General features: G+C 46.0%; 1 protein-coding gene and 1 non-coding gene across 2 annotated transcripts; one reads left to right on the top strand and one right to left on the bottom strand.

Annotated features, from left to right (window-relative positions):
• The first annotated feature begins 1,107 nt into the window (after positions 1-1,107).
• On the top strand, positions 1,108-20,118 carry tmm47 (Transmembrane protein 47). Its single transcript, NM_001139798.1, is given in 3 exon segments — positions 1,108-1,381; positions 3,835-3,975; positions 18,402-20,118. Coding segments are annotated over 3 exon segments (519 nt in total). The 5' UTR covers positions 1,108-1,185; the 3' UTR covers positions 18,584-20,118.
• Positions 6,274-6,349, bottom strand: trnaa-ugc (transfer RNA alanine (anticodon UGC)). Its single transcript has one exon. It is a non-coding gene; the product is annotated as a tRNA-Ala (tRNA).
• Positions 20,119-27,565: the final 7,447 nt, after the last annotated feature.

Genomic DNA, 27,565 nt, shown 5'->3' with positions numbered 1-27,565 from the left:
ACACCAATACTCCTTAGCCGTCCCACAAGAATGGAATGGTCTACCGTATCAAAAGATTTGGCCAAGTCAATAAAAATAGCAGCACAACATTGCTTAGAATCAAGGGCAATGGTGACATAATTGAGGACCTTTAAGGTTGCAGTGACACATATATAACCTGAGCGGAAACCAGATTGCATACCAGAGAGAATACTATGGACATCAAGAAAACCAGTCAGTTGATTATTGACAGGTTTTTTCCAACACGTTTGATAAACAGGGCAAAATAGAAATAGGTCTATAATAGTTAGTATCAGCTTGATCTCCCCTTTTAAATAAAGGACGTTAGCTAATTAATTCTCTAGCTATCATACAGTAGGCATATATTCATAATTATATATTTCATATAAGTAGACATGCATTCATTATTGACTGAAGCGCATATAAAGCACCCACAAGCGGAAAACACAATCATGGCGGGATGAACGAGTGACGAATTTCCGGCCAAGGGTGGTCCATTTTAAAAGTCATTCTTTCCTCCCTCCCCCATCCCCTGCAGGTGTATACTCGTCAGACGTCATGTTACGTCATCAGAAGTGTCCACTAAATTTGAGGGCTGAGGGGATAGGGTGTGTCTTTTAAGTGTTTGGACCGCATTAGATTTGAGGTCCAGCCTCTGACCAAGTGGTCGTTATGGGACGGTCATGTGACCTTGTTAGAGGTGTTAGGCGACCAATGACTGGCAGGATGGTCCAACGTGGGGAGGAATTTGGGATTTGGTTTCCAGTCCATGGTATCCAAAGCGCCTCCGTCTGTAATCTCGGTTAACCCAGAAGTAACATCTCGCTTAATTTGGTCAGCTACACGCAGAATCTGCCCACGGGAGACTACTCCGTCTGTAATCATTCTTATATTGATGGCTCGTATATTTCCATCCTTATCTCAACTGTAGTAGTGAAATTAGTTCCGCAGTGACTGTGCCAGCTGCCATATCAGTTGCCCAGATGGGGGCGCACGGGGTCTGAGTAAAGCGCCTTGTCCGCCCAGACAGACGCCTGGAGGAGAGGACTTTATCAGGGGTTGCACCACAACTTGCTGTAGTCGATTCTGAACTTTCGGATCTGATCGTGTTGAGGACCCTGTCGCAGCTTTTCTTTTCCCCTCAATTTCAACACGCGTGGATCCAAGTCAACTTAATATGACAAAATGTCTATAAATGAAGTGTACGTTTTCCGACCGTTCAAGTTGATTGCTTTACTTTGTGTATTTCTGGCATTGTGTCTGGACATCGTAGCGTTATTGAGCCCCGCCTGGGTAACGGCAGAGCGTTTTTCTTTGTCGCTATGGGAATCATGTACTGAAACAGAGGCTGGCTGGAGATGCCTTTCCACCCTCACATCTGGTAAGAAGCGATTCACGTTTTTTTCCTAAAATGATTCTGTATCTTGATGTAAATCACGCCTTTCAAGTGGTTTTCTGTCCAGATGAAAAGGGGTCCCCACAATTAGTTATAATCCTTTGACTCCCAAAATAATGGGGAAGTAGGCCTTTGTTGGCATAGCATGACTTGGGACTATATGAACCCAAACATTGTGATATTGGCCTGTTGTAACACACGTTATAGAACCTGGCTATAAAGCCTGCCTTCATGCTGTGGCATGGAAACTGGGGTTCTGGTGCAGTTTATGTATTTAACCTTTTATTTGACCAGGAAAAGCCCACTGAGACCCAGAGTCTTTTTTTCAGTTGTTTCTCTTTATCAAAGTTCTAGCATAGGCTATACAATGTTTAGTCTACACACATTAACAGACTGGCCCAGATGGATAGAAGAACAATGCGTGAATCAATCTGATTATAGTGAGAGAAATGTCTGGAATTTACGGTGAATTTCTATGTACATCATGGATGAGGAGATCAAACAATGGACCATTGTTAATGTACTGTAATAGCTCTCTGTCCGGCTCCACATATGCGTGTCTACTGTAACATTTGCGTTCCAGGCCAGTGGTAATATTTTTCTCTCTGCCCTGTCAGTCAGAGCGCGCCAGTATAGCGGAGATTCGCCACCTATGTGAGTAATTCTCGAGATACAAGTAGCTGTTTAGGCCTATCGGTTCTCTTTTCGTGTCCTCACGGCTTTTTGATCTTGCACTTTTAAGTTTTCTTTCTCAGCTGAGAGTTGTCCCTATGACGTGATGTGCCATCTGTGTGCTCCACTGGCCTTTGTAAGCTTCGTGAATGCAGGTGGGTGTGTTCCACCTATTGTTGCGTTCCACTGGTGTAGGCCACTCTCTTTTTGTGAATGTCTCTGTCCCCCTCACTCTCTTTGAATGGGGGGTGGGGATTGAGGGTCCTTGGTTATGGACTGAAAGCATTATCATAGATAGATTTCACAGTTTGTTTTAAGGAGACAGAGTTCTCACACACTCCTACAGGGTTCAAGACAGTATTTAAGGGAGAAAAAAATCTTTCCTTTGGCCATAAAAATATGTTTGATGAGAATGTATTCTATCTATTTATGGAAACAACATGTTATCATATTGCACTACTGAAACCTATCGTTGGTCTCTTTCAATATCCCATGCTCCTTCCTAACAAGTGTTTCTTCCTTCTCCCCTACTGCTTCTCAGTATCTCAGTAGCTGTTTTGGCTGAACCTCCAAGCAGAGTAGAATGTGCTGTTTGTTTTACCTGCAGGGAGAGCATTAGTGATGACACTACTGCCACTGCAGCCAGCTTTATGACTCTAGCACAGAGCAGAGAGGCTGGCAGGCAGTGGAGACTGAGACAGACACCAGATGGGTGCTGTGCTCAGGCGAGGCAGGTTAACCCTGGCTCTCTCCTCTGGTAGGATCCTTTCTCTCAGATCTGTGCCCAGCCAGCGACACCCTCCCTCTCCCAACCCAGCTTAATGGTCCGTCTCTGTCAGAAAAAAACCTGTCACTCTCCTGCCAGAGCCTCCTGCTACCCCCACCTCAGAGGTTTGTCTGGACAGACGGTGTCGTCAATGCAATGGTCTCTGTATTGTTCCTCTGGTCCATCCTGGTGTTGTGGTTGTCCAGCTTGTTTGAGTCGGGGTAAAATGAGGACGGAGGCCTCTCATCTCACACAGCTTTATGAGGTGGAGCGGAGGGGGCATTCTGATCTCCTCCCCTCTGTTGTTGTGGTGGAATGTGGGGGGGGGGAATGTGAGGTGGGCTCTGAGAGATAAGCTTGTCCCTGGGCAGTGAGAGAGAACGCCTGCCTGGTGGAGCTCATTAGGACAAGGGCATCAGGGTTGTGGGGTTAACATTACAGGAGACAAAGGAGTAAATGGCCTGGGGGGGCAGAGAGAGAGAGGACAGACGGAGCCCATTAGCTGCCTCCAGTGGAGCTTCTCTCTGTTCTCTGAGATGAGCCAGCCAACCGAGACGCAACAGACCTGAGGGAGAACTGAACAGTCAGCTGGATTTTGGAGCACTGTACCTCGGCACTTTCTGCACAGCCAGAACCTGGACAGAGGAGAGGCAGTGGCAGATGGGATGGAGGATATGGGAGAACCTTTTTGGCACATAGTCAAGTGAGCATGTTTGAAGTAGCTGTATGGGTTAAGCTCCCTGTTCACTGTCTGCTAATACTGAAGAGGGAGAGCTGTGTGTGATGGGGAATTTTTAGATCTTTCTTGACCACAAACACACACGTGTTTTGCGTTGTAACGAGCAGTAGGTTATTTGTTTCCTGTTTGTCTGTCATCACTGATCTGAGTTAATGGGGGATCCATTCAACTCCACCATAGTCTGATTTCAGTGAGTGACTAGTCGAGTACCCTGTGAATGGATGGCGATGGTTGTCTGTAACATGTCTCCTCCTCCTGCAGACTGGCAGATCGCCACTCTGGTGCTGCTGCTGGCCGGGGCTGCGGTGACTCTGGTGACCTTCCTGGTGACCCTCATCTCCCTGTGCCGGGGGACACACAGACGGCACTACCGCATGGTGGCCGTGTTCCTGTTTACTGCAGGTACATCCAACATAAACACCATACATGGACATACTGTACAACACTCTACAATAATCCACAACACCATCACTTACATCTCTAATGTTTCCCCTATATTCATTTAGGGGCAGTGGCCAACCGCTGTTCATTTCTTGCCACCACTGCAAAAAATATGATGTTCATTTTTAATATATATACAGTACCAGTCAAAAGTTTGGACACACCTACTTATTCAAGGGTTTTTCTTTATTTTTTACTATTTTCTACATTGTAGAATAATACTGAAGACATTAAAACTATGACATAACACATATGGAATGTGTTAAACAAATCAAAATATATTTCATATTTGAGATTCTTCAAAGTAGCCACGCTTTGCCTTAATGACAGCTTTGCACACTCTTGGCATTCTCTCAACCAACATCATGAGGTAGTCACCTGGAATGCATTTCAGTTAACAGGTGTGCCTTCTTAAAAGTTAATTTGTGGAATTTCTTTCCTTCTTAATGTGTTTGAGCCAATCAGTTGTGTTGTGACATGGTAGGGGTGGTATACAGAAAATAGCCCTATTTGGTAAAAGACCAAGTCCATATTATGGCAAGAACAACTCAAATAAGCAAAGAGAAATGACAGTCCATCATTACTTTAAGACATGAAGGTCAGTTAATGCAGAACATTTCTAAGAACTTTGAAAGTTTCTTCAAGTGCAGTCTCAAAAACCATCAAGCGCTATGATGAAACTGGCTCTCACTTCTTTGCTAAACAATTTATGAAATGGCCACCGGACTATTTACATTGACCCCCCCCTTTTTACACTGCTGCTACTTGATGTTTACTATCTGTGACAAATAAGGTTTGATTTGATTTATTCGAGTGCATAGAGATAACATGGATTTTCCCCTGTTTCTGTTCCCAAATGGGCCATTCTAAATCAAAACAAATGTTACATATTAGTAAAGACGAGAGAATAGTCTGATGGGTGAAAATATGATCACTTGATGAGAGGGGACACAGCATGTGCAGCCTGAGGCAAGGAACAGAGAGCAAGCATTTCTTTGCGACTTTCTCAAATCATCAATAGCCTACAGTCCTGTCATGCAGCCCATATACATTTTGATTTGTAAGACATTCTAAGGTTTCTATCATTCACAACTAAAGTTGCCAAATAACTCAAAATCAAGCATATAGGACCTGTTTCAAATGATGACTTTTACGCTCCACATAGCCACTTCATATTTGCACTCGCGCCAGAATGGGGAAAATATCACTTCTATTTCATTCAGTTAAGTTCAATTCTATTCTTCTTACTATAAAATCATATAATAGAAAATAATGGCATGGGACATAAACATATCTTGTCGGATAAATGACCAAGCCTACAGCCTATGGCATGGAGCGTAGCCAGGTCTACGGCATGGAGCATAGCCAGGTCTACGGCATGGAGCATAGCCAGGTCTACGGCATGGAGCATAGCCAGGTCTACGGCAGGGAGCATAGCCAGGTCTACGGCAGGGAGCATAGCCAGGTCTATGCACTCTACACATGCACTCTACACACACATACACACACACACACACACACACACACACACACACACACACACACACACACACACTCTAAAACATGCACTTTACACACACCCACACACTCTAAAACATGCATTCTACACACACACACACACACACACACACACACACACTCTAAAACATGCACTCTACACACACCCACACACTCTAAAACATGCACTCTACACACACCCTCTAAAATATGCACTCTACACACACCCACACACTCTAAAACATGCACTCTACACACACCCTCTAAAACATGCACTCTACACACACACACACACACACACACACACACACACACACACACACACACACACACACACACTCTAAAACATGCACTCTACACACATCATGAGATTTTACATTTTAGTCATTTAGCAGATGCTCTTATCCAGAGTGCATACGTTTCATAACATTTTAGTCATTTAGCAGATGCTCTTAGCCAGAGTGCATACGTTTCATAACATTTTAGTCATTTAGCAGATGCTCTTATCCAGAGTGCATACGTTTCATAACATTTTAGTCATTTAGCAGATGCTCTTATCCAGAGTGCATACGTTTCATAACATTTTAGTCATTTAGCAGATGCTCTTATCCAGAGTGCATACGTTTCATAACATTTTAGTCATTTAGCAGATGCTCTTATCCAGAGTGCATACGTTTCATAACATTTTAGTCATTTAGCAGATGCTCTTATCCAGAGTGCATACGTTTCATAACATTTTAGTTTTTTTTGTTTTTCCCGTACTGGTCCCCCGTGGGAATCGAACCCACAACCCTGGCGTTGCAAACACCACGCTCTACCAACTGAGCCACACGGGACCATCCACACACTATTCTTAGTAGTAGTATTGTAATACTGTAATGGAGAAATATACATTTATATAATGCACAGTGTTTTGTTTGATATAATGTTTTATCTCTGTTTGGACCTCAGGACAGGAAGAGTAGCTGCTGCCTTGGCAACAGCTAATGTGGATCCTAATAAAATACTAAATAGTAAAGTGTGGAGAAGGAGAGGGTGGGGGCGATAAGAGGGGAGTTGGGTTTGAGCTAACTCTTTCTGTGGTGAGGGAGCTGTTGGGAGACCCAGAAAGCAGGCTGCTGTGTGCCAAGAAAAAGCAGCCACAGAATTTGCACAGTTACCAATGAAGAGAGGAATGTATTCCCTCCCCATAGCTCTCTGCTTTGTCTGCTCGCTCTCTCTCTCTCTCTCTCTCTCTCTCTCTCTCTCTCTGCTCTCTCTGCTTTGTCTCTCTCTCTCTCTCTCTCTCTCTCTCTCTCTCTCTCTCTCTGCTCTCTCTGCTTTGTCTACTCTCTCTCTCTCTCTCTCGCTCTCTCTCTCTCTCTCGCTCGCTCTCTCTGCTTTGTCTGCTCGCTCTCTGCTCTCTCTGCTTTGTCTACTCTCTCTCTGCTCTCTCTGCTCTCTCTGCTTTGTCTGCTCTCTCTCTCTCTCTCTCTCTCTCTCTCTCTCTGCTCTCTCTGCTTTGTCTGCTCGCTCTCTCTCTCTCTCTGCTCTCTCTCTCTGCTCTCTCTGCTTCTCTCTCTCTCTGCTCTCTCTCTCTTCTCTTCTCTCTCTCTCTCTCTCTCTGCTCTCTCTCTCTGCTCTCTCTCTCTCTGCTCTCTCTGCTCTCTCTCTCTCTCTCTCTCTCTCTCTGCTCTCTCTCTCTCTCTCTGCTCTCTCTGCTTTGTCTACTCTCTCTCTCTCTGCTTTGTCTGTACTCACTCACTCACTCACTCTTTCTGTCTGCTCTGGTCCTTTTCCTTTTCAGGCTCAGTGAAACACAGTAAATTGTCCTGGAATGACAGTGCAGAGGAGCGCTGAACTCATAAAGTCATTGTTCAAAAAATGAATTTCACAATACTTTGTGTTTGTCTTGTTGTGAACTGTACTGTTGCAAATGAACAGCTGCATATTAAAACCAATACATCACCATATAAAACATTCACAGAGGGGACAAGCATAGTAGACCAGGGCTCCCGAGTGGTGCAGCAGTCTAAGGCACTGCATCTCTGTGCTAGAGGCGTCACTACAGACCCTGGTTCAATTCCAGGCTGTATCACAACCGGCCGTGATTGCGAATCCAATCGGGCGGTGCACAATTGGCCTAGCGTCGTCCGGGTTAGGGTTTGGCCGGGGTAGGCCTTCATTGTAAAGTAAGAATTTGTTCTTAGCTGACTTGCCTAGTTAAATAAAGGTTAAAATATAAGAAAGCAATATTAAACGGACATTGTTTTTGTTGTTTGTTCTAATAATGAAAAACAAAAGGTGTGTTCGTGCGTGTCTGTGTGTTTTATGTTTGTGTGTGTGATGTCAGGATTAGAGCGGTGTACAGTGCAGTCGGTACATCTTGTGGTTTGAAAACAATGATGAAGCAGAGACCACAGCCTTACTTGGGTGGTGCTCAGTACAACTTTCCCCAATATAAAACTTGTTTATATAACAGACATGCATCCTGCTATGCCATTTATGTTGAATGCTAACAAATACCCTTACTCCCACTCCCTGTACTTTCTCTTCTTAGGCCTCAACACATATATTTTCTAAGTGTTGTGTTTGGGAAGTGTTGTGTTTGGGAAGTGTTGTGTTTGGGAAGTGTTGTGTTTGGGAAGTGTTGTGCAAGTCCATTGGGGGACAGGTGTAAGGATGGATACAGCCAACCATTGGTTCCATCACCGGTTACTTAAGTTCGCTCTTGGAAAAACCTAAACAGCATGAAAGCCTGCAGTACTGTAGGAACAGTATGTAGTGGGTAGATATGTCTGAGGCTTTCGCTGTTTGTCATTTGCTGAGAAATGTGTAAGAGGCAGTGCTTTCAGGCCTGGTCAGGATAAAGGTCTCCTTATGGCAGGAAAGCCCCCAGTCACAGGAGAGAGGTGGAGGGAGGGGGAAGAAGGAGGGGAAGAGAGCCCTCAGTCACGGGATGGAGGGGGAGAGAGCCCTCAGTCACAGGATGGAGGGGGAGAGAGCCCTCAGTCACAGGATGGAGGGGGAGAGAGCCCTCAGTCACAGGATGGAGGGGGAGAGAGCCCTCAGTCACAGGATGGAGGGGGAGAGAGCCCTCAGTCACAGGATGGAGGGGGAGAGAGCCCTCAGTCACAGGGTGGAGGGGTGAGAGAGCCCTCAGTCACAGGGTGGAGGGGGAGAGAGCCCTCAGTCACAGGGTGGAGGGGAGAGAGCCCTCAGTCACGGGATGGAGGGGGAGAGAGCCCTCAGTCACGGGGTGGAGGGGGAGAGAGCCCTCAGTCACAGGATGGAGGGGGAGAGAGCCCTCAGTCACGGGGTGGAGGGGGAGAGAGCCCTCAGTCACAGGATGGAGGGGGAGAGAGCCCTCAGTCACGGGGTGGAGGGGGAGAGAGCCCTCAGTCACGGGGTGGAGGGGGAGAGAGCCCTCAGTCACGGGATGGAGGGGGAGAGAGCCCTCAGTCACGGGGTGGAGGGGGAGAGAGCCCTCAGTCACAGGATGGAGGGGGAGAGAGCCCTCAGTCACTGGATGGAGGGGGAGAGAGCCCTCAGTCACAGGGTGGAGGGGGAGAGAGCCCTCAGTCACGGGATGGAGGGGGAGAGAGCCCTCAGTCACGGGATGGAGGGGGAGAGAGCCCTCAGTCACGGGATGGAGGGGGAGAGAGCCCTCAGTCACGGGATGGAGGGGGAGAGAGCCCTCAGTCACTGGGTGGGGGGGGAGAGAGCCCTCAGTCACGGGGTGGAGGGGGGAGAGAGCCCTCAGTCACGGGATGGAGGGGGAGAGAGCCCTCAGTCACTGGATGGAGGGGGAGAGAGCCCTCAGTCACAGGGGTGGAGGGGGAGAGAGCCCTCAGTCACAGGATGGGGGGGGAGAGAGCCCTCAGTCACAGGGTGGAGGGGGGAGAGAGCCCTCAGTCACGGGGTGGAGGGGGGAGAGAGCCCTCAGTCACAGGATGGAGGGGGAGAGAGCCCTCAGTCACAGGATGGAGGGGAGAGAGCCCTCAGTCACAGGGTGGGGGGGGAGAGCCCTCAGTCACGGGATGGAGGGGGAGAGGGGGGAGGGGGAGAGCCCTCAGTCACGGGATGGAGGGGGGGAGAGGGGAGAGAGCCCTCAGTCACGGGATGGAGGGGGAGAGAGCCCTCAGTCACTGGATGGAGGGGGGAGAGAGCCCTCAGTCACAGGGTGGAGGGGGAGAGAGCCCTCAGTCACAGGATGGAGGGGAGAGAGCCCTCAGTCACAGGGTGGGGGGGAGAGAGCCCTCAGTCACAGGGTGGAGGGGGGGGAGAGAGCCCTCAGTCACAGGGTGGAGGGGGGGGAGAGAGCCCTCAGTCACAGGATGGAGGGGGAGAGAGCCCTCAGTCACAGGATGGAGGGGGAGAGAGCCCTCAGTCACAGGGTGGGGGGGGGGAGAGCCCTCAGTCACGGGATGGAGGGGGAGAGGGGGAGAGAGCCCTCAGTCACGGGATGGAGGGGGGAGAGGGGGAGAGAGCCCTCAGTCATGGGATGGAGGGGGGAGAGGGGGAGAGAGCCCTCAGTCATGGGATGGAGGGGGGGAGAGAGCCCTCAGTCATGGGAGGGGGGAGAGGGGAGAGAGCCCTCAGTCATGGGATGGAAGGGGGAGAGGGAGAGAGCCCTCAGTCATGGGAGGAGGGGGAGAGGGGAGAGCCCTCAGTCATGGGAGGGAGAGGGAGGGAGAGAGCCCTCAGTCATGGGAGGGAGAGGGAGAGAGCCCTCAGTCATGGGAGGGAGAGAGAGGGAGAGAGCCCTCAGTCATGGGAGGGAGAGGGAGAGAGCCCTCAGTCATGGGAGGGAGAGGGAGAGAGCCCTCAGTCATGGGAGAGAGAGGGAGAGAGCCCTCAGTCATGGGAGAGAGAGGGAGAGAGCCCTCAGTCATGGGAGAGAGAGGGAGAGAGCCCTCAGTCATGGGAGAGAGAGGGAGAGAGCCCTCTGTCATGGGAGAGAGAGGGAGAGAGCCCTCAGTCATGGGACAGAGAGAGAGAGAGCCCTCAGTCATGGGAGAGAGAGAGAGTGGTACATTTCCCAGCCTTTCCCCTAGTCAGAGAAAGGCTTGGAGTCAAGTGTTGTGCCTAACTGCTGGCCAGAGGAACAGCCCCAACGCAGCTGCTTCAGTCTGGCCTCCCTCAAGAGTCATGTTCCTTGGCTTATGTCTCAGCCTACCCCCCTCTCCATCTCCTCTCCTCCAGGCCCCGCCGCCTTGTACAGCAGGAAGGAAATAGGTGGTCTCAGTAAAATACACAATGTCCTCGCTCTGAGTCCAGTACTCACACGTACACACACGTATACACACACACACGTACACACACACACACACACACACACACACACACACACACACACACACACACACACACACACACACACACACACAAGGAACAGTAGTTAAAATGTCTAGAGGGCCCACAGTGTGGTATTTCTCTCTCTTAACTAGGCACCCTACCGTTTGACTCTAAAAGTAGGAAGAACACACATGCGTGACCACACACACACACGTGTAAGCAGACATGTACGTGCACACACATGCAATGACAGCTTCCTGCTCTTAAAAGGATTTATTAAGAATGTGTTGACTCAGAATGTGAGGAATGTGATGTGAGGGAGGAGTTTACACAATGTGACCAAAGGGAGCCAAAGTGATTCATAACTTTAACAGTTGTAGCGGTATTAGATCAAAGTTCAATCGGCTAACACTGGTGACTATTCCACAGGATGTACAGAACACTCACTGAGCCTTATAACAACCTGACAACTGTGTCACGAACCGGCTCAAAGTTCGTAACAACAGGGAGACAACGTGGAGACGAGGAATAACAAAATCTATATTTATTAACTAAGGTAACCTATATACAAATAAACATAGTGTGTCTGCATGGAGAGAGTCTCTCCAATGAATGTGGAAGAGGTGCCTTTATCCTGGGACACACCCGGGCCCAGGTGTTTCCCCTGTAGCTCCGCCCACCGGCATCCTAATAAGGAAACAAAAGCAAAGAGAGAATACGGCAGACGGAGTGGGAGGGTCGTCACAACTACTGTGTTAAACCTCTCCTGCTCTGCAAGTTGCACCAAACAATGTTAACACACGTCCATAATGAAAGTTCTGTGTGACATCAGGTTTTCTATTATGACCTCTGCCACTACAGTCTATAGAAAAGTTTGTGGGCATACGCACATCCTTAAAAACATAGGCCAATAAAGAACACTAGTAAAGAACAAGAAGGCCTGCACACTGTTAAAGCTCCCAATTCACCGCTTTATTGACAACGTTTCCATCCGAATCGGATCTTCGTCAGGTCAAACATTGTCGATGAAGCGGTGAATTGGGAGCTTTAACAGTGTTCTTTACTCTGCCACTACAGACTCAATACAGTCCAGTGGAACACAACTTTAAACACTGGTGGAACATTTGACTTTTCTCTGGAAGTTCAGGATCATATGACAGTATTATGCCTACATAGAGCCAGTTATAGTACAGGTGTCAGATCTTACACTGAACAAAAATATATTCGTGTTGGTCCCATGTTTCATCAGCTGAAATAAAAGATCACAACATTTTTCCATAGGCACAAAAATCACTTAAGCACTTTACCTCCCTGTTAGTGAGCATTTCTACTTTGCCAAGACAATCCATCCACCTGACAGGTGTGGCATATCAAGAAGCTGATTAAACACCATGGTCATAAAACACAATGGCACAAGTTGTCTCAGGTTTTGAGGGAGTGTGTTATTGGGATACTGACTGCAGGAATGTCCACCAAAGCTGTTGCCAGACAATTGAATGTTCATTTCTCTACCATAAACCGCCTCCAACGTCTTTTTAAAGAATTTGGCAGTATGTCCAACCGGCCTCACAACCACTGACCACGTGTAACCATGCCAACCCAGGACCTCCACATCTGGATTCCTCACCTGCACGATCGTCTGAGACCAGCAACCCGGACACCTGATGAAACTGTGGGTTTACACAACCAAAGGATTTCTGCACAAACTGTCAGAATCCGTCACAGGGAAGCTCATCTGTGTGCTCGTTGTCCTCACCAGGGTCTTGACCTGACTGCAGTTCGGTGTCGTAACTGACTTCAGTGGGCAAATGCTCACCTTCAATGTGTGATCTTCACAGATTAATCCTGATTTCAGCTATACCGGTCAGATGGCAGATAGCGTGTGTGGCGTCGTGTGGGCGAGCAGTTTGCTGATGTCAGTGTTGTGAACAGAGTGCCCCGTGGTGGCGGTGGGGTTATGGTATGGGCAGGCATAAGCTACTGACAATGATCACAATTGCATTTTATCGAGGGCAATTTGAATGCACAGATATACCGGGACGAGATCTTAAGGCCCATTGTCGTGCCATTCATATTCCGCCATCACCGTTTCAGCATGAGAATGCACGGCCCCATGTCACAAGGATCTGTACACAATTCCTGGAAACAAAAAATTTCCCAGTTCTTTCCTGGCCTGCGTATTCACCAGACATGTCACCCATTGAGCATGTTTGGGATGCTCAGCATGTTCCAATTCCTGCCAATATCCAGAAACTTCGCACTGCCATTGAAGAGGAGTGGGACAACATTCAACAGGTCACAATCAACATCCTGATCAACTCTATGTGAAGGAGATGTGTCGCGCTGCATGAGGCAAATGGTGGTCACACCAGATACTGACTGGTCTTCTGATCCACACCCTTACCTTTTTTTAAGGTATCTGTGACCAACAGATGCATATCTGTAGTCCCAGTCATGTGAAATCCATAGATTAGGGCCTAATGAATTTATTTCAATTGACTAATTTCGTTATATGAGCGGTAACATAATTGTTGCATATTGGCATTTATATTTTTGTTCAGTGTAATTTGATCTCTTTTTTTGCTGATAGTTTTAAGGTGAGCCTATTGCACTTTTCATGTAGCCTCATTTTTCCAGCTAATAGCATAACCACCGATCGAGCAACATTATGGACTATTATGCTGTAGGATTATTTAGCTACGACAATACTGGTCAAATTAAGATCCAGTATCTGTAGGCCTTTACCTAAATACTTCAGTACAGCGTGTAAAATACTGGACCAGAATTGTTTAATACAATGGCCTGTATTCATAAAGCGTCTGAGAGTAGGAGTTCTGATCTAGGATCAGGTGCCTGCTCTCCATATAAACCTATTCATTTTGACCTGAAAGGCAAACTGATCCTAGATCAGCACTCGCCTGAGTTGCTTTGTGAATACGGGCCAATGAGCCTATATTTAGGCCGTGGTTAATAAAGCCCAAGAATGTTATGCCACCACCATAGAGTATAACATATAGTAGAGTACTGCTCAGAGTCAACTGAAGGAGGATGCATTAGAACGTTACAAGAGAACTAGAGATTGGATACAGGATGTTGTTTGTTTACTGTGTGGTGAAGTATGGGCCAGCGTGTTGTGCTGCAGTAATGAGTCTGGTGGGTGTGTTGTGCCTGGTAGGGCGGTGGTGTATGTTTCATGATTATCCACTCATGGTGTGATTGTGATAACGTACAGAAACCTCACAATCAAATGCCGACCGTATTACCTCCCCAGAGAATTCTCTCAGTTATAGTCACAGCTGTGTATATTCCCCCTCAAGCCGATACCATGACGACCCTCATGGAACTACACTGGACTTTGTGCAAACTGGAAACCACATATTCTGAGGCCGCATTTTATTGTAGCTGGGGATTTTAACAAAGCAAATTTGAGGAAAATGCTACCGAAGTTCTATCAACACATTGACTTTAGTTCTCACGCTGGGAAAATACTCGACCATTGCTATTCTCTCTTCACATATACCTACAAGCCCCTCCCGCCCTCTCTTCGGCAAATCAGATCACAACTCCATTTTGCTCCTCCCTTCCTATAGGCAGAAACTCAAACAGGAAGTACCCGTGCTAAGGTCTATTCAATGCTCATCTGACCAATCGGAATCCATGCTTCAAGATTGTTTTGATCACGTGGACTGGGATATGTTCTGGGTAGCCTCTGAGAATACCATTGACGTATACACGGACACGGTGACTGAGTTCATCAGGAAGTGTATAGAGGATGTTGTTCCCACTGTGACTATTAAAACCTACCCAAACCATACACCGTGGATAGATGGCAGCATTTGCGCTAAACTGAAAGCGCAAACCACCGTATTTAACCATGGCAAGGTGACCGGGAATATGGATGAATACAAACCGTGTAGTTATTCCCTCCGTAAGGCAATCGCACAGTGCCATCGACGCAGCCCACTCCCAAGGACTGTTGGCTCTCGATCTCCATGGCCGACGTAAGACATTTTAAGCGTGTTAACCCTCACATGGCTGCCGGCCCAGACGGCATCCCTATCCGCGTCCTCAGAGCATGCGCTGACCATGGAGTGTTTACGGACATATTACATTTCTCCCAAGCCCAGTCTGCTGTCCCCACTTGCTTCAAGATGTCCACAATTGTTCCTGTACCTAAGAAAGCAAAGGTAACTGAACTAAATGACAATCACCCCATAGCACTCACTTCTGTCATGAAGTGCTTTGACAGGCTAGTTAAAAATCATATCACCTCTACCTTACCTGACACCCGAGACCCACTTCAATTTGCTTACCGCCCCAATAGGTCCACATACAATGCAATCGCCATTGCACTGGACACTGCCCTATCCCATCTGGACAAGAGGAATACTTATGTAAGAATGCTGATCATTGATTATAGCTCAGCCTTCAACACCATAATACCCTCCAAGCTCATCATCAAGATCGGGGCCCTGGGTCTGAACCCCGCCCTGCGCATCTGGGGTCCTGGACTTCCTGACTGGCCGCCCCAGGTGGTGAAGGTAGGAAACAATACCTCCACTTCACTGATCCTCAACAAGGTTGCGTGCTTAGCCCCCTCCTGTACTCCCTATTCACCCATGACTGTGTGGCCACGCACACCTCCAACTCAATCATCAAGTTTGCAGACAACACAACCATAGTAGGCCTGATTACCAACAATGGCAAGACAGCCTACAGGGAGGAGGTGAGGATCCTGGCGGAGTGGTGCCAGGAAAATAACCTCTGCCTCAACGGCAACAAAACAAAGGGGCTAATCATGGACTTCAGGAAAAAGCAGAGGGAGCACGCCCTTATCCACATCAACAGGACCGCAGTGGAGAAAGTGGAAAGCTTCAAGTTCCTCGGCGTACACATCGCTGACAAACCGAAAGGGTCCACCCGCACAGACAGTGTGGTGAAGAAGGCCTCTTCAACCTCAGGAGGCTGAAGAAATTTGGCTTGGCCCCTAAGAACCTCACAAACTTTTACAGATGCACAATTGAGAGTATCCTGTCGGGCTGTATCACCGCCTGGTACGGCAACTGCAACGCCCGCAACCGCAGGGCTCTCCAGAGGGTGGTACGGTCTGCCCAACGCATCACCGTTGGCAAAATGCCAGCCCTCCAGGACACCTACAGCACCTGATGTCACAGGAAGACCAAAGAGATCATCAAGGAAATCAACCACCCGAGCCTCAGCCTGTTCACCCTGCTATCATCCTGAAGGTGAGGTCAGTACATGTGCATAAAAGCTGGGACCGAGATACTGAAAAACAGCTTCTATCTCAATGCCATCAGACTGTTCACTAGCCGGCTACCACCCGGTTACTCAACCCTGTACCTTAAAGGCTGCTGCCCTATATACATAGACATGGAATCACTGGTCACTTTAATAATGTTTACATACTGCTTTACTCATTTCATATCTATATACTGTATTCTATTGTACTGTATTTTAGTCAATGCCACTCCGATATATATTTCTTAATTCCATTATTTTACATTTAGATTTGTGTGTATTGTTGTGAGTTGTTAGATATTACTGCACTGTTGGAGCTAGGAACACAAGCATTTCGCTACACCCACAATAACATCTGCTAAATTTGTGTATGTGACCAATAAAATTTGATTTGATTAGTTGGCTGCAGGCTGCAGTAATGAGCCCGGTGGGTGTGTTGTGCCTGGTAGTTGGCTGCAGTAATGAGCCCGGTGGGTGTGTTGTGCCTGGTAGTTGGCTGCAGGCTACAGTAATAAATCCGGTGGGTGTGTTGTGCCTGGTAGTTGGCTGCAGGCTACAGTAATAAGCCCGGTGGGTGTGTTGTGCCTGGTAGTTGGCTGCAGGCTACAGTAATAAGCCCGGTGGGTGTGTTGTGCCTGGTAGTTGGCTGCAGGCTACAGTAATAAACCCGGTGGGTGTGTTGTGCCTGGTAGTTGGCTGCAGGCTACACTAATAAGCCCGGTGGGTGTGTTGTGCCTGGTAGTTGGCTGCAGGCTACAGTAATAAGCCCGGTGGGTGTGTTGTGCCTGGTAGTTGGCTGCAGGCTACAGTAATAAGCCCGGTGGGTGTGTTGTGCCTGGTAGTTGGCTGCAGGCTACAGTAATAAGCCCGGTGGGTGTGTTGTGCCTGGTAGTTGGCTGCAAGCTACAGTAATAAGCCCGGTGGGTGTGTTGTGCCTGGTAGTTGGCTGCAGGCTACAGTAATAAGCCCGGTGGGTGTGTTGTGCCTGGTAGTTGGCTGCAGGCTGCAGTAATGAGCCCGGTGGGTGTGTTGTGCCTGGTAGTTGGCTGCAGTAATGAGCCCGGTGGGTGTGTTGTGCCTGGTAGTTGGCTGCAGGCTACAGTAATAAATCCGGTGGGTGTGTTGTGCCTGGTAGTTGGCTGCAGGCTACAGTAATAAGCCCGGTGGGTGTGTTGTGCCTGGTAGTTGGCTGCAGGCTACAGTAATAAGCCCGGTGGGTGTGTTGTGCCTGGTAGTTGGCTGCAGGCTACAGTAATAAACCCGGTGGGTGTGTTGTGCCTGGTAGTTGGCTGCAGGCTACACTAATAAGCCCGGTGGGTGTGTTGTGCCTGGTAGTTGGCTGCAGGCTACAGTAATAAGCCCGGTGGGTGTGTTGTGCCTGGTAGTTGGCTGCAGGCTACAGTAATAAGCCCGGTGGGTGTGTTGTGCCTGGTAGTTGGCTGCAGGCTACAGTAATAAGCCCGGTGGGTGTGTTGTGCCTGGTAGTTGGCTGCAGGCTACAGTAATAAGCCCGGTGGGTGTGTTGTGCCTGGTAGTTGGCTGCAGGCTACAGTAATAAGCCCGGTGGGTGTGTTGTGCCTGGTAGTTGGCTGCAGGCTACAGTAATAAGCCCGGTGGGTGTGTTGTGCATGGTAGTTGGCTGCAGGCTACAGTAATAAGCCCGGTGGGTCTGTTGTGCCGGTTGTGCCTGGCTGCAGGCTACAGTAATAAGCCCGGTGGGTGTGTTGTGCCTGGTAGTTTACTGCAGGCTACAGTAATAAGCCCGGTGGGTGTGTTGTGCCTGGTAGTTGGCTGCAGGCTACAGTAATAAGCCCGGTGGGTGTGTTGTGCCTGGTAGTTGGCTGCAGGCTACAGTAATAAGCCCGGTGGGTGTGTTGTGCCTGGTAGTTGGCTGCAGGCTACAGTAATAAGCAGCTGTTGGGCCTCTGAGGGTAGGAGCAGACAGTGTGATTGGACCCGTGGAGGAGGAACAGGGTTTATAGAGTGTAGTGGACGCTGAGGGGAGGTGTGTGAATGGACCCCCTGGGTAACGGCTGGGTTGGGATATCTATCTACCACCCTTTTCCTGGCCCTGGCTGTTGTCCCCTCTCTGACTCGCACACAGCTCCAGTTTCCCATCAGAAGCCTTGGCATCAATGGTTCTCTACCTGCACACAGGTAGTCATTCATTCATACAACAAAGAGCCTTGTCAGGCAAGCAGAAGTGATCATGGCTATCTGGTGATGTTCCCTTTTACCATCTCACATAGTATACAGAGATTGTAGACATACGTACATTGTCTAATTGCTAAACTGTAAAATGTTAACTCACAGAAAGATGTAAATATGTTATGTTTTTTCCCCCTTTCTTTCAGTGGTCCTTCAGGCCTGTGCACTGGTCCTCTACCCAATCAAGTTTATTGATGGAACTGTCCTCCAGACCTACCATGAGTTCAACTGGGGCTACGGACTGGGCTGGGGAGGCACCATCTTCATGCTAGGGGGAGGCATCCTCTTCTGCCTCCGGACGGACATGTACGAGGACGCTATGTACTGAGTCCTCTCTCTCTCTCCTACTCTCTATATCTCTCTCTTGCTCTTTCTGTCACACACACAAACAAATATTGCCATTCACTCTCTTGTGCGACAACACACCCACACAAACACATCCTTCCTCTGCCCACATAGACAAGCTTCGACACCTACATACAGTACATCTCTGTTATTTATAGACAGCGTGTGAGGGCTCCTGGCTCTGGCTGATCAGCAGGAGAGATGAAGTCGGAGGAGCAGCTGTGTGGAGAGAATGTCTGCCTGTGTCCAGTGGGGTGCCAGAGACCCTCACCACGGTCAGACAGACAGACAGCCATGATGTTAAATCACAGAAATGGTTTTGGACAGACGGGCCACTCGACCTATGAACTTTTCTACAGCACATCCCATGAATCTCCATTCGTAGAGCAACAAGGAAGTAGATTCTCTGAGCCCTACCCTCTGAGCTGAGGTGTTTATATAAGGGATTGTCACAGTATATGGGCCATCCCACCAATTCGGTGGCTTTTGAAAAAAATATGTTTTGATTTAACATTTTAACATTCTGTCATAAAGAGCAAATGTTCAACTTAATAAAAGTTTTCCCATCTCAAAATAAATATAAAAGACAATAAAAAGTCCCTATTAGGTGCCAAATAAAGTAACAGGGTTGACAATTTAATCTTAAATCAGCCATGAATCCTGTTTTGACTTGGAAGCTTGTTGTTTCCAACAGGGAGTGGCAATTGAATGCAAGCTTCACCAAAAATGTTTAATTGTTTAAACATTTCTAGTATGTCTATCTATGGGTAACAGGGTTGATGTGTTGTGCTCGAGCCCCTCACTTTCCACGACAGACACCAGAAAATGGCCAATAGGAGTAGAGCCTTCAAAATGAAGGCATAGTTTCACCATATTAAAACGAGAGTTAAGATAATGTAACAGGGTTGACCTTAAAATGAGGGGCAGAGGTAAATGATTCACTAATCACATTAAATAAATCATTTTCAGAAATGATTTTGTCAAAGCAATTTCATAACTAGGGCTTTACAATGATGGTGAAAACTTACAGAATTTTAGGGTTTAGTGGGTTAAATATTAAAAGTCACAGAGGGTGCATGGAGGGACATGTCAAAATACAGAATTTGGGCTCTTTAGCAAGTCTTTATTCATATAAAAATGTGATTTATAGAATTCTCCATGTGGTGTATATTAATTTAATATAACAGTCTTTTAAAATGTAATATCGGTGCACAATGTTTACTTAAAATAGCAAATAGATGCAAAAGGCACTCTTAGTGGAACGACCCATATATTCCTTTTTTTTCTTTTGTGTATTTTTATGTGATGACGACAAATAATATTGTTAATGTATTGATGGTATCATTTATCTTGCTATCTATTCTCCCACAGGAATATATATATTTTATGTATTGCTGTTTGATAATTGCAGTTTCTGAACACTGAGAACTTAAAATGGGTGAATCCCAAAACATACCTGGTTTTCTAACTCCTCCTGACATTTGTAGTGTAAAATAAACAATACTGATATATATGCAATAATGACCAAACGCTTCTCATTTATTTCAAATTATTACAGCAGTCTTAAGCGTTTTGCTCTGGATTATGTCAAATGCTTTGCAAGTTGATTTGGTAGTCTGAACATTTGCACAACTATGAAGAGTGAAAGTCATGTGAACATGCATTACATAGTCTTTGAACAGTATAGTTCCAGTCATAACTCTGGCCCAGAAATACCCAGTGAAACTATGGCAGGAATGTACCACTGAGGAGAAATGTAAATGATCAGTTCCTCTCTTTGGAGGAAGCGGCATGGCAGGGAGCCACTTGCAAACTCTTACATGGCTGCACCATTCTATCATGACCCAGGACACAAGGGCCTCGCAGGCCAGAACGAAACAGCCGCAGCAGGGCAATTATAGTTGTCATTACCAGTGTGGCTGCTTACGGCTAAATGGGACGTGGGAATGAGACTCCTGGGCTGGAGCGTAATGAGGTTTGGAGCTATTGGCTGGCAGGATATTGATGGTCTCTCAGGGCTTCACACAGACACTAATAGTGGTTCCTGTCCACTAGATGAAAGTGGGGCCAAACAACAGCGGCAAAATAGTTCAGGACCCCACCATTTATTACATGCCTATTGTGCTATTAGAGTGCTATAAGAGTGGTGCAGTATCATTATTGCCTATTTTGACATTTTGAATGTTCGGGACCTAATGAATATGTAAATATCAAGCATGTCTCATTTGTGAAATTCTCCTTTGACAGAATGTGGGTAGATTTGGGTATAACAATACATTCAAGTCAGTCATTCTACTAGATTCAGTCCAACCCTCTTCCCTTTTCCTCCCTGCATTCCTTTAAACACTAGTAACTACCGTTCCATATAATCCTATTTCCTCCTGTATATTCCACAGAAGCCCAGGGTTAAATAAGCAAGTCATTTAAAACAGCCCCTGAACGGATAGATTGATTTCACATAATCAATCTGTTTGTTTGTTCCTCAAAACAAACCATCAGGGTTGCTGTTCCCCCTCTGTGACTCGAGACTGTTTTCCCTGCAGGATGTGTTTTTAAGGCAGAGAGGGAAATGAAATGCACTGCCTGGGATGCTGTTTCAGTTCAGCCCATCTCATCTGGTTTACATTCCCTGGGATGCTGTTTCAGTTCAGCCCATCTCATCTGGTTTACATTCCCTGGGATGCTGTTTCAGTTCAGCCCATCTCATCTGGTTTACATTCCCTGGGATGCTGTTTCAGTTCAGCCCATCTCATCTGGTTTACATTCCCTGGGATGCTGTTTCAGTTCAGCCCATCTCATCTGGTTTACATTCCCTGGGATGCTGTTTCAGTTCAGCCCATCTCATCTGGTTTACATTCCCTGGGATGCTGTTTCAGTTCAGCCCATCTCATCTGTTTTACATTCCCTGGGATACTGAGGACTGTGATCAAATTTGCCTTGATATTTTTAGCGAGGGAGGTCTTGAGCCACTCTCCCTCTCAGTAATGAGACTCATGTTGTGTCTGGGGTCCTAGCAGAGTTGCTGTGTATTCAGTAGAGTAGGAACCAGAGGAGGTGCCCCGGCAGGCCAGTACTCAGCTGTTCCTCCTGAACCACTAACTCTCAGGTGTCAGGTGGAGAGTCAGCCCACCTGGTGCCTCCTTCCTGTGCCATGTGCTCACTCCTCTCCTCTCCCTGGCGAGCAGAGCACACACTGCAGCAGCTGGGACTCCCTGCCTTGAATGGGGTCATCCATCCTCAACACCATCTAACTATTTTTACTGCACCAGTGATAAAAGGGCCCATTTTCCTGTGTGAGGTTGCTCTTGTAGAATACGTCTTCCACGGTGTCGGCCTCTGTCCCCAAGCTTAGCCTCTCTGGTAGTTACTGAAGTGGCTGTTCTAGGGCAAAAATTGATTTAAAAAAAATAAAATGAATTACTTTTCAAGAATTCATAGACTGCAGCTTGTTGGTAGGGGGTCATGGTCATGTGGTGTGGTGTATTGGGTACATAAACTCTACATGGGGGGGCTTCTATAGAATGACAGGTATGCAGCTGTGTTACACTAAGGTGTGTCTTCTGTTGTAACTGAGGAGTCTAAGTTATCTGTAGCTCATTACGTATTGGGTTTGGTAGCAAAGGCATGGTCTTGTCTTTAGCCTGCATTTATTTGACCATGCATACACCCACTTATGAATAGACAATAAAAGTTTGCACAAACACTGTCATTATTCAAAACCCTAAAAAACAAACCATAATCTGTATGGAGCTAAATTACATGTTCACTGCCACAATTGTTTTGTTTACTTTACAATCTCTCATTATGGTAGGTAGAGCATCCCACAGCATTGAGGTCGTTGGAGCAATGATCCCGTTTCACAGTCTGACCACACCTGCACTATAAACACATCTCCTTCTCGACTCCCATTGGACAAATATAACACTGCGATACTGCTGGGAAAAGGCACGGCCTCATTGGCCTGATAAAATAAGTTATTTTGTCATTCTTGAATTGCAGTGGCATTTGGGCATGCATTTTAGAAAAAAATTACAGAATTTTTCTAGATTTGTATTTTATTTAAATGTATTTGAGTACATCTTCCCATTCTAAATCAGCTAATACCTGTCATTCTATAGAAGGTCGCTTAATTACTTTAAATCATTTGTACCGTAATGATAACATTGTGCCACCAGTAGGAATACCAACAATAATGTTGGTAACACCAATTATACATTTGATGTAAATTAGGATTTTTTAAATGGAGGGCACAAATGCTCAAATCTAAGGTCATCAATCCTTTAAAAATAATTTACTAAAGCGATATGATTCATAATTTTGCTCACAATGTTATTTCCCTTCATTTAAAAACCAGGTTACACTTTTGATTTAAGCACCAAATTATCAATGGAATCCTGAAATCTATGACAAATTAGATTTGATAAGCTAATCATTTTCATTAACATAAACCCCTCCCCAAGTTTTCCACTGGAGGAAAAGGTCCTTGTATAACTTTGTAATACTGGAAGTGATTTTCAATGGCGGAAACTCCAATGACATACAACTGAGGGACACACATGATATAAAATAGGTAAAATAGGTATTCTAATAGCTTTCTTTGTTTGTATTGCTCTACCAGGTATTCCCAAACTGGTCGGGTATTCCCAATGCCGTCAGGGGTACGCCAAATAAAAATGTGATTCACATTTTAAACAATTTAACATTTTCAAACGGTCCATTTATATTTTCCAACGGGGCTATAGATTTGGGTGAGGTTTTTTCCTCGCCTGAGTAGCCTCGTTTCACTGTCAAAAATAAAATTAAACCATCTAGTGTTCAGTGAAATAACATCACAATGTCAAATACAGGTAGCCTAGTCAAATAATTAACATCCAATCACATTAACCGTTACTCTCTCGTGGGAAACCTTCACTCTTGCACAGACATTTAGAAACGAAACATGACAATTTGAAAAATAAGCCGCGGGAGTTTTTTGAGTGAGAATAAAGACGACTTTCTAGTAGTAAGACATGTATAAAAGCAACAGATACCATTAATAAGAAGGGTCTAGAAGTGTCTTATATAGTGAGCTACCGAGTGGCTAGGACAGTCAAGCCCCATACTATTGCGGAGGACTTCATTCTTCCTGCTGATATGGCTGGGACAATGCTGGGGGAAAAGGCCCAAAAAACTATACAGACAATGTCTCCATCAAACAACACTGTTTCACGACGCATCAGTGACATGGCAGGAGATGTTTTGAAACAATTACTGCTTCACATACAAGCCAGTGAATTCTATGCATTACAGCTGGAGGAATCAACAGACTTGGCGGGCCTGGCACAGCTCCTGGTATATGTTCTTTGTTTTTGGAGGGTCAATTAAGGAAGACATCCTCTTCTGGAAACCACTGGAAACCAGGACAACAGGAGAGGATCTTTTTAAAGTACTGGACAACTTTGTGACATCAAATGGACTTTGGTGGTCAAGATGTGTTGGTATCTGTACTGATGGCGCAAAAGCCATGACAGGGAGACATAGTGGAGTGGTAACGTGCATGCAAGCAGTTGCTTCCGACGCCACTTGGGTACACTGCAGCATCCATCGAGAGGCTCTTGCTGCCAAGGGGATGCCTGACAGCTTTAAAGACGTTTTGGACACTACAGTGAAAATGGTTAACTTTGTTAAAGCAAGGTCCCTGAACTGTTGTGTATTTTCTGCACTATGCAATGATATGGGCAGCGATCATGTAACACTTTTACAACATACAGAAGTGCGCTGGTTATCAAAGGGCAAGGTATTGACACGTTTTTTTAAAATTGAGAGACGAGCTTAAAGTTTTCTTTACTGACCATCATTTTCACTTGTCTGACTGCTGGCATGATGACGAGTTTCTCACACGACCTGTCTGGGTGATGTTTTTTCTCGCCTGAATGATCTGAATCTAGTATTACAGGGACTCTCCGCAACTATATTAAATGTGCGGGACAATATTGAGGCTATGATTAAGAGAAGTTGGAGCTCTTTTCTGTCTGCATTAACAAGGAAAACACGTCTTTCCATCATTGTATGATTTTTTTTGTGCAAATGAACTCAAGTTTACGGACAATGTCAAATGTGATATAGCGAAACACCTGAGTGAGCTGGGTGCACAATTACGCAGGTACTTTCCAGAAACGGACGACACAAACAACTGGATTCATTATCCCTTTCATGCCCTGCCTCCAGTCCACTTACCGATATCTGAACAAGAGAGCCTCATCCAAATTGCAACAAGCGGTTCTTTGAAATTTGAATTTAATCAGAAGCCACTGACAGATTTCTAGATAGGGCTGCGCTCAGAGTTTCTTGCCTTGGCAAATCGCGCTGTTAAGACACTGATGCCCTTTGCAACCACGTACCTATGTGAGAGTGGATTCGCGGTCCTCACTAGCATGAAAACTAAATACAGGCACAGACTGTGTGGAAAATGATTTAAGACTGAGACTCTCTCCAATACAACCCAACATTGCAGAGTTATGTGCATCCTTTCAATTCACGCCCTTCTCATTAACCTGTGGTGAGTTATTCACAATTCTGTTATATGTAAGATGGCTAAATAAAGAGCAAAATTATTGATTATTATTATATTATTATTTGTGCCCTGGTCCTATAAGAGCTCTTTTTCACTTCCCACGAGCCGGGTTGTGACAAAAACTCACACTCATTCTTATGTTTAATAAATGTATCGTATAGTGTGTGTGTGTCAGGCTTACAATGACGGCAAAAACAACATTTGAAAGTGCGCTGACCCTGTTGCTAGAGGGGGTACGCAGCTGGAGGTTGAATGTTTGAAGGGGTACGGGTCTATTAAAAGTTTGGGAACCACTGCTCTATGCAATATATTAGACACTTGTGTTTACTTTCTAATATTCAAAATAATAGATATCTCTTAATCCCCAAAACATGTCACTACAACTGTACACATCATTACTGGAACAAGCCAATTTGCTTACCCTAAACAATGCATAAACATAAGCTTTTGCAGTATAAATGACTAGCATGATGTTTTATCGTTTATAAACAGTTCAATAAAAACAAAAACATGCATAATGTGTAACTAAGTAATCAGCTCTAAGTCAACATTCTCACTCTGCTGAACTGAGGACACAGTGTTCCTAGATGGGCAACTGGTTGACATTTTTTTATAATTCAAATCTAGAGACAGATGTGAGTCTCAGTTAATATATAATGTGAGTGTCCTTCAACACAGCCCCATCCTAAATGAAATAATGAATAGAAGAACGACCCCTCTCTGCCAAACATCTGGTCTCTACTCATCATGCCAAGGGGAGCCAGGCTTCCCCAAGAAATTACCCCAAAATATATAATAAAAAATAAAACATTTATCTTTCATAATTTTCCTTCAATTCGCAAGAGGCTGAATGTATCTCACCACCACCCACAGGACAAAGCATCCGAGCGAAACAGCGCCCCTCTGTCTCTCTACGTGCAGGCCATCTATCTGATGCTGTCTGGTCCAAACCAGTATGACATTGTTGCAGCCTGTAGCACTGAAGGCAAGGGAAGCCAGCGAGCATCTGGCCTCCCTTGACAAAAAAGTTAGCCAACTGTTACCGAGCTCAACTGTGAATGGCCCTGGAGCACCAAAAAAAGTGGATTAGTCGTCACTCCTATCAAATCCCATTGAGAGCATACATCATTGACAAAAAAACTTGAATTGTTGCATCTCGTCTTCTGCATTGAACCCAACCCCTCTTTAAGGTGAGTCAACATGTCTTTCTACTTTTACATTTCAGTAATTTAGCAGACATTCTTATCCATAGCGACTTACAGAAGTGAGTGCATACATCTTCAAATTTGTTCGTACTGGTCCCCTGTGGGAATCGAACCCACAACCCTGGAGTTGCAACTGCCATGCTCTACCAACACACACACACACACACACACACACACACACACACACACACACACACACACACACACACACACACACACACACACACACACACACACACACACACACACACACACACACACACACACACACACACACACACACACACACACACACACACACACACGCAGAAATCAGAACCATGGACAGCCACATCATATTTAGCTTACGTTGATTGGACTAAATTGTGTTTGGTATCTTTTAGTTGTCACTGTATTAGACTAAGCAGTGGTGATTTAATGATGTTGAAATGTTGAAGTGGAAATGGTGCTGGAATAGTGGAGGTAGCTCCTGTTTTCTTTGTGACTTGCTGTAACTCTCTGTGGTTCTAAATCAATAGTTGTTTAGTGAGCTGAAAAATCCAGACACAGTAACTTGCTTGGTCATGCTGTAGGTCATGTAACTGTCTGTTACATGCAGTATACTTTGTGGACTTCACTGGACAGAGGTTGCTCTCCGGTTTTGTGATAAAACAAAGGTGTGGTTGAATTTATTCTGCCACTGTGTCTTCTTATTGTCTCAGCCTTTAGGCCTATATATATCATGGTCGCAAGGCATATTCATTAACAGGTTTGGCTTCCCCAGTGATTTTACCCACGCACCTCTACTGGTGCCCACGCCCCCTGGAGACCGGGCATTTTCCAGTGTATTGTCTTCTGACTAAACAAAATGTTTCAGTCATTAAGTCTCAGAATTAGTCACAAGTTATTCATCAATGCTGAATGCCTTGTGAACCAAGTCGTGCGAGTCAGGGCTTTATCTCCCAAACTGACTGTTTGTCTCAATCATTTGTTTCCTCTGATGTTGCAGAGGAAACAGAAGCTACCAGTTTACAATAGCTACATAATATTATCCTACCATCTGCATATCTGTTGGTACTCGTTATGCGCCAATGAAACATGTGATCAAGATCAGACATTGGTGTGTGTGTCCACGTGTATGTCTGAGTGTGTGAGCCAGTCTGACACATTCTGACACTTCCCTGAGGCGCTAGCTCTGTTTTCCTCTGCAGACTTGTCACATCAATGC

Source organism: Salmo salar, chromosome ssa11 (assembly GCF_905237065.1).
Source record: "Salmo salar chromosome ssa11, Ssal_v3.1, whole genome shotgun sequence".
NCBI lineage: Eukaryota > Metazoa > Chordata > Actinopteri > Salmoniformes > Salmonidae > Salmo > Salmo salar.
This window is presented reverse-complemented; position numbering and strand designations above follow the sequence as displayed.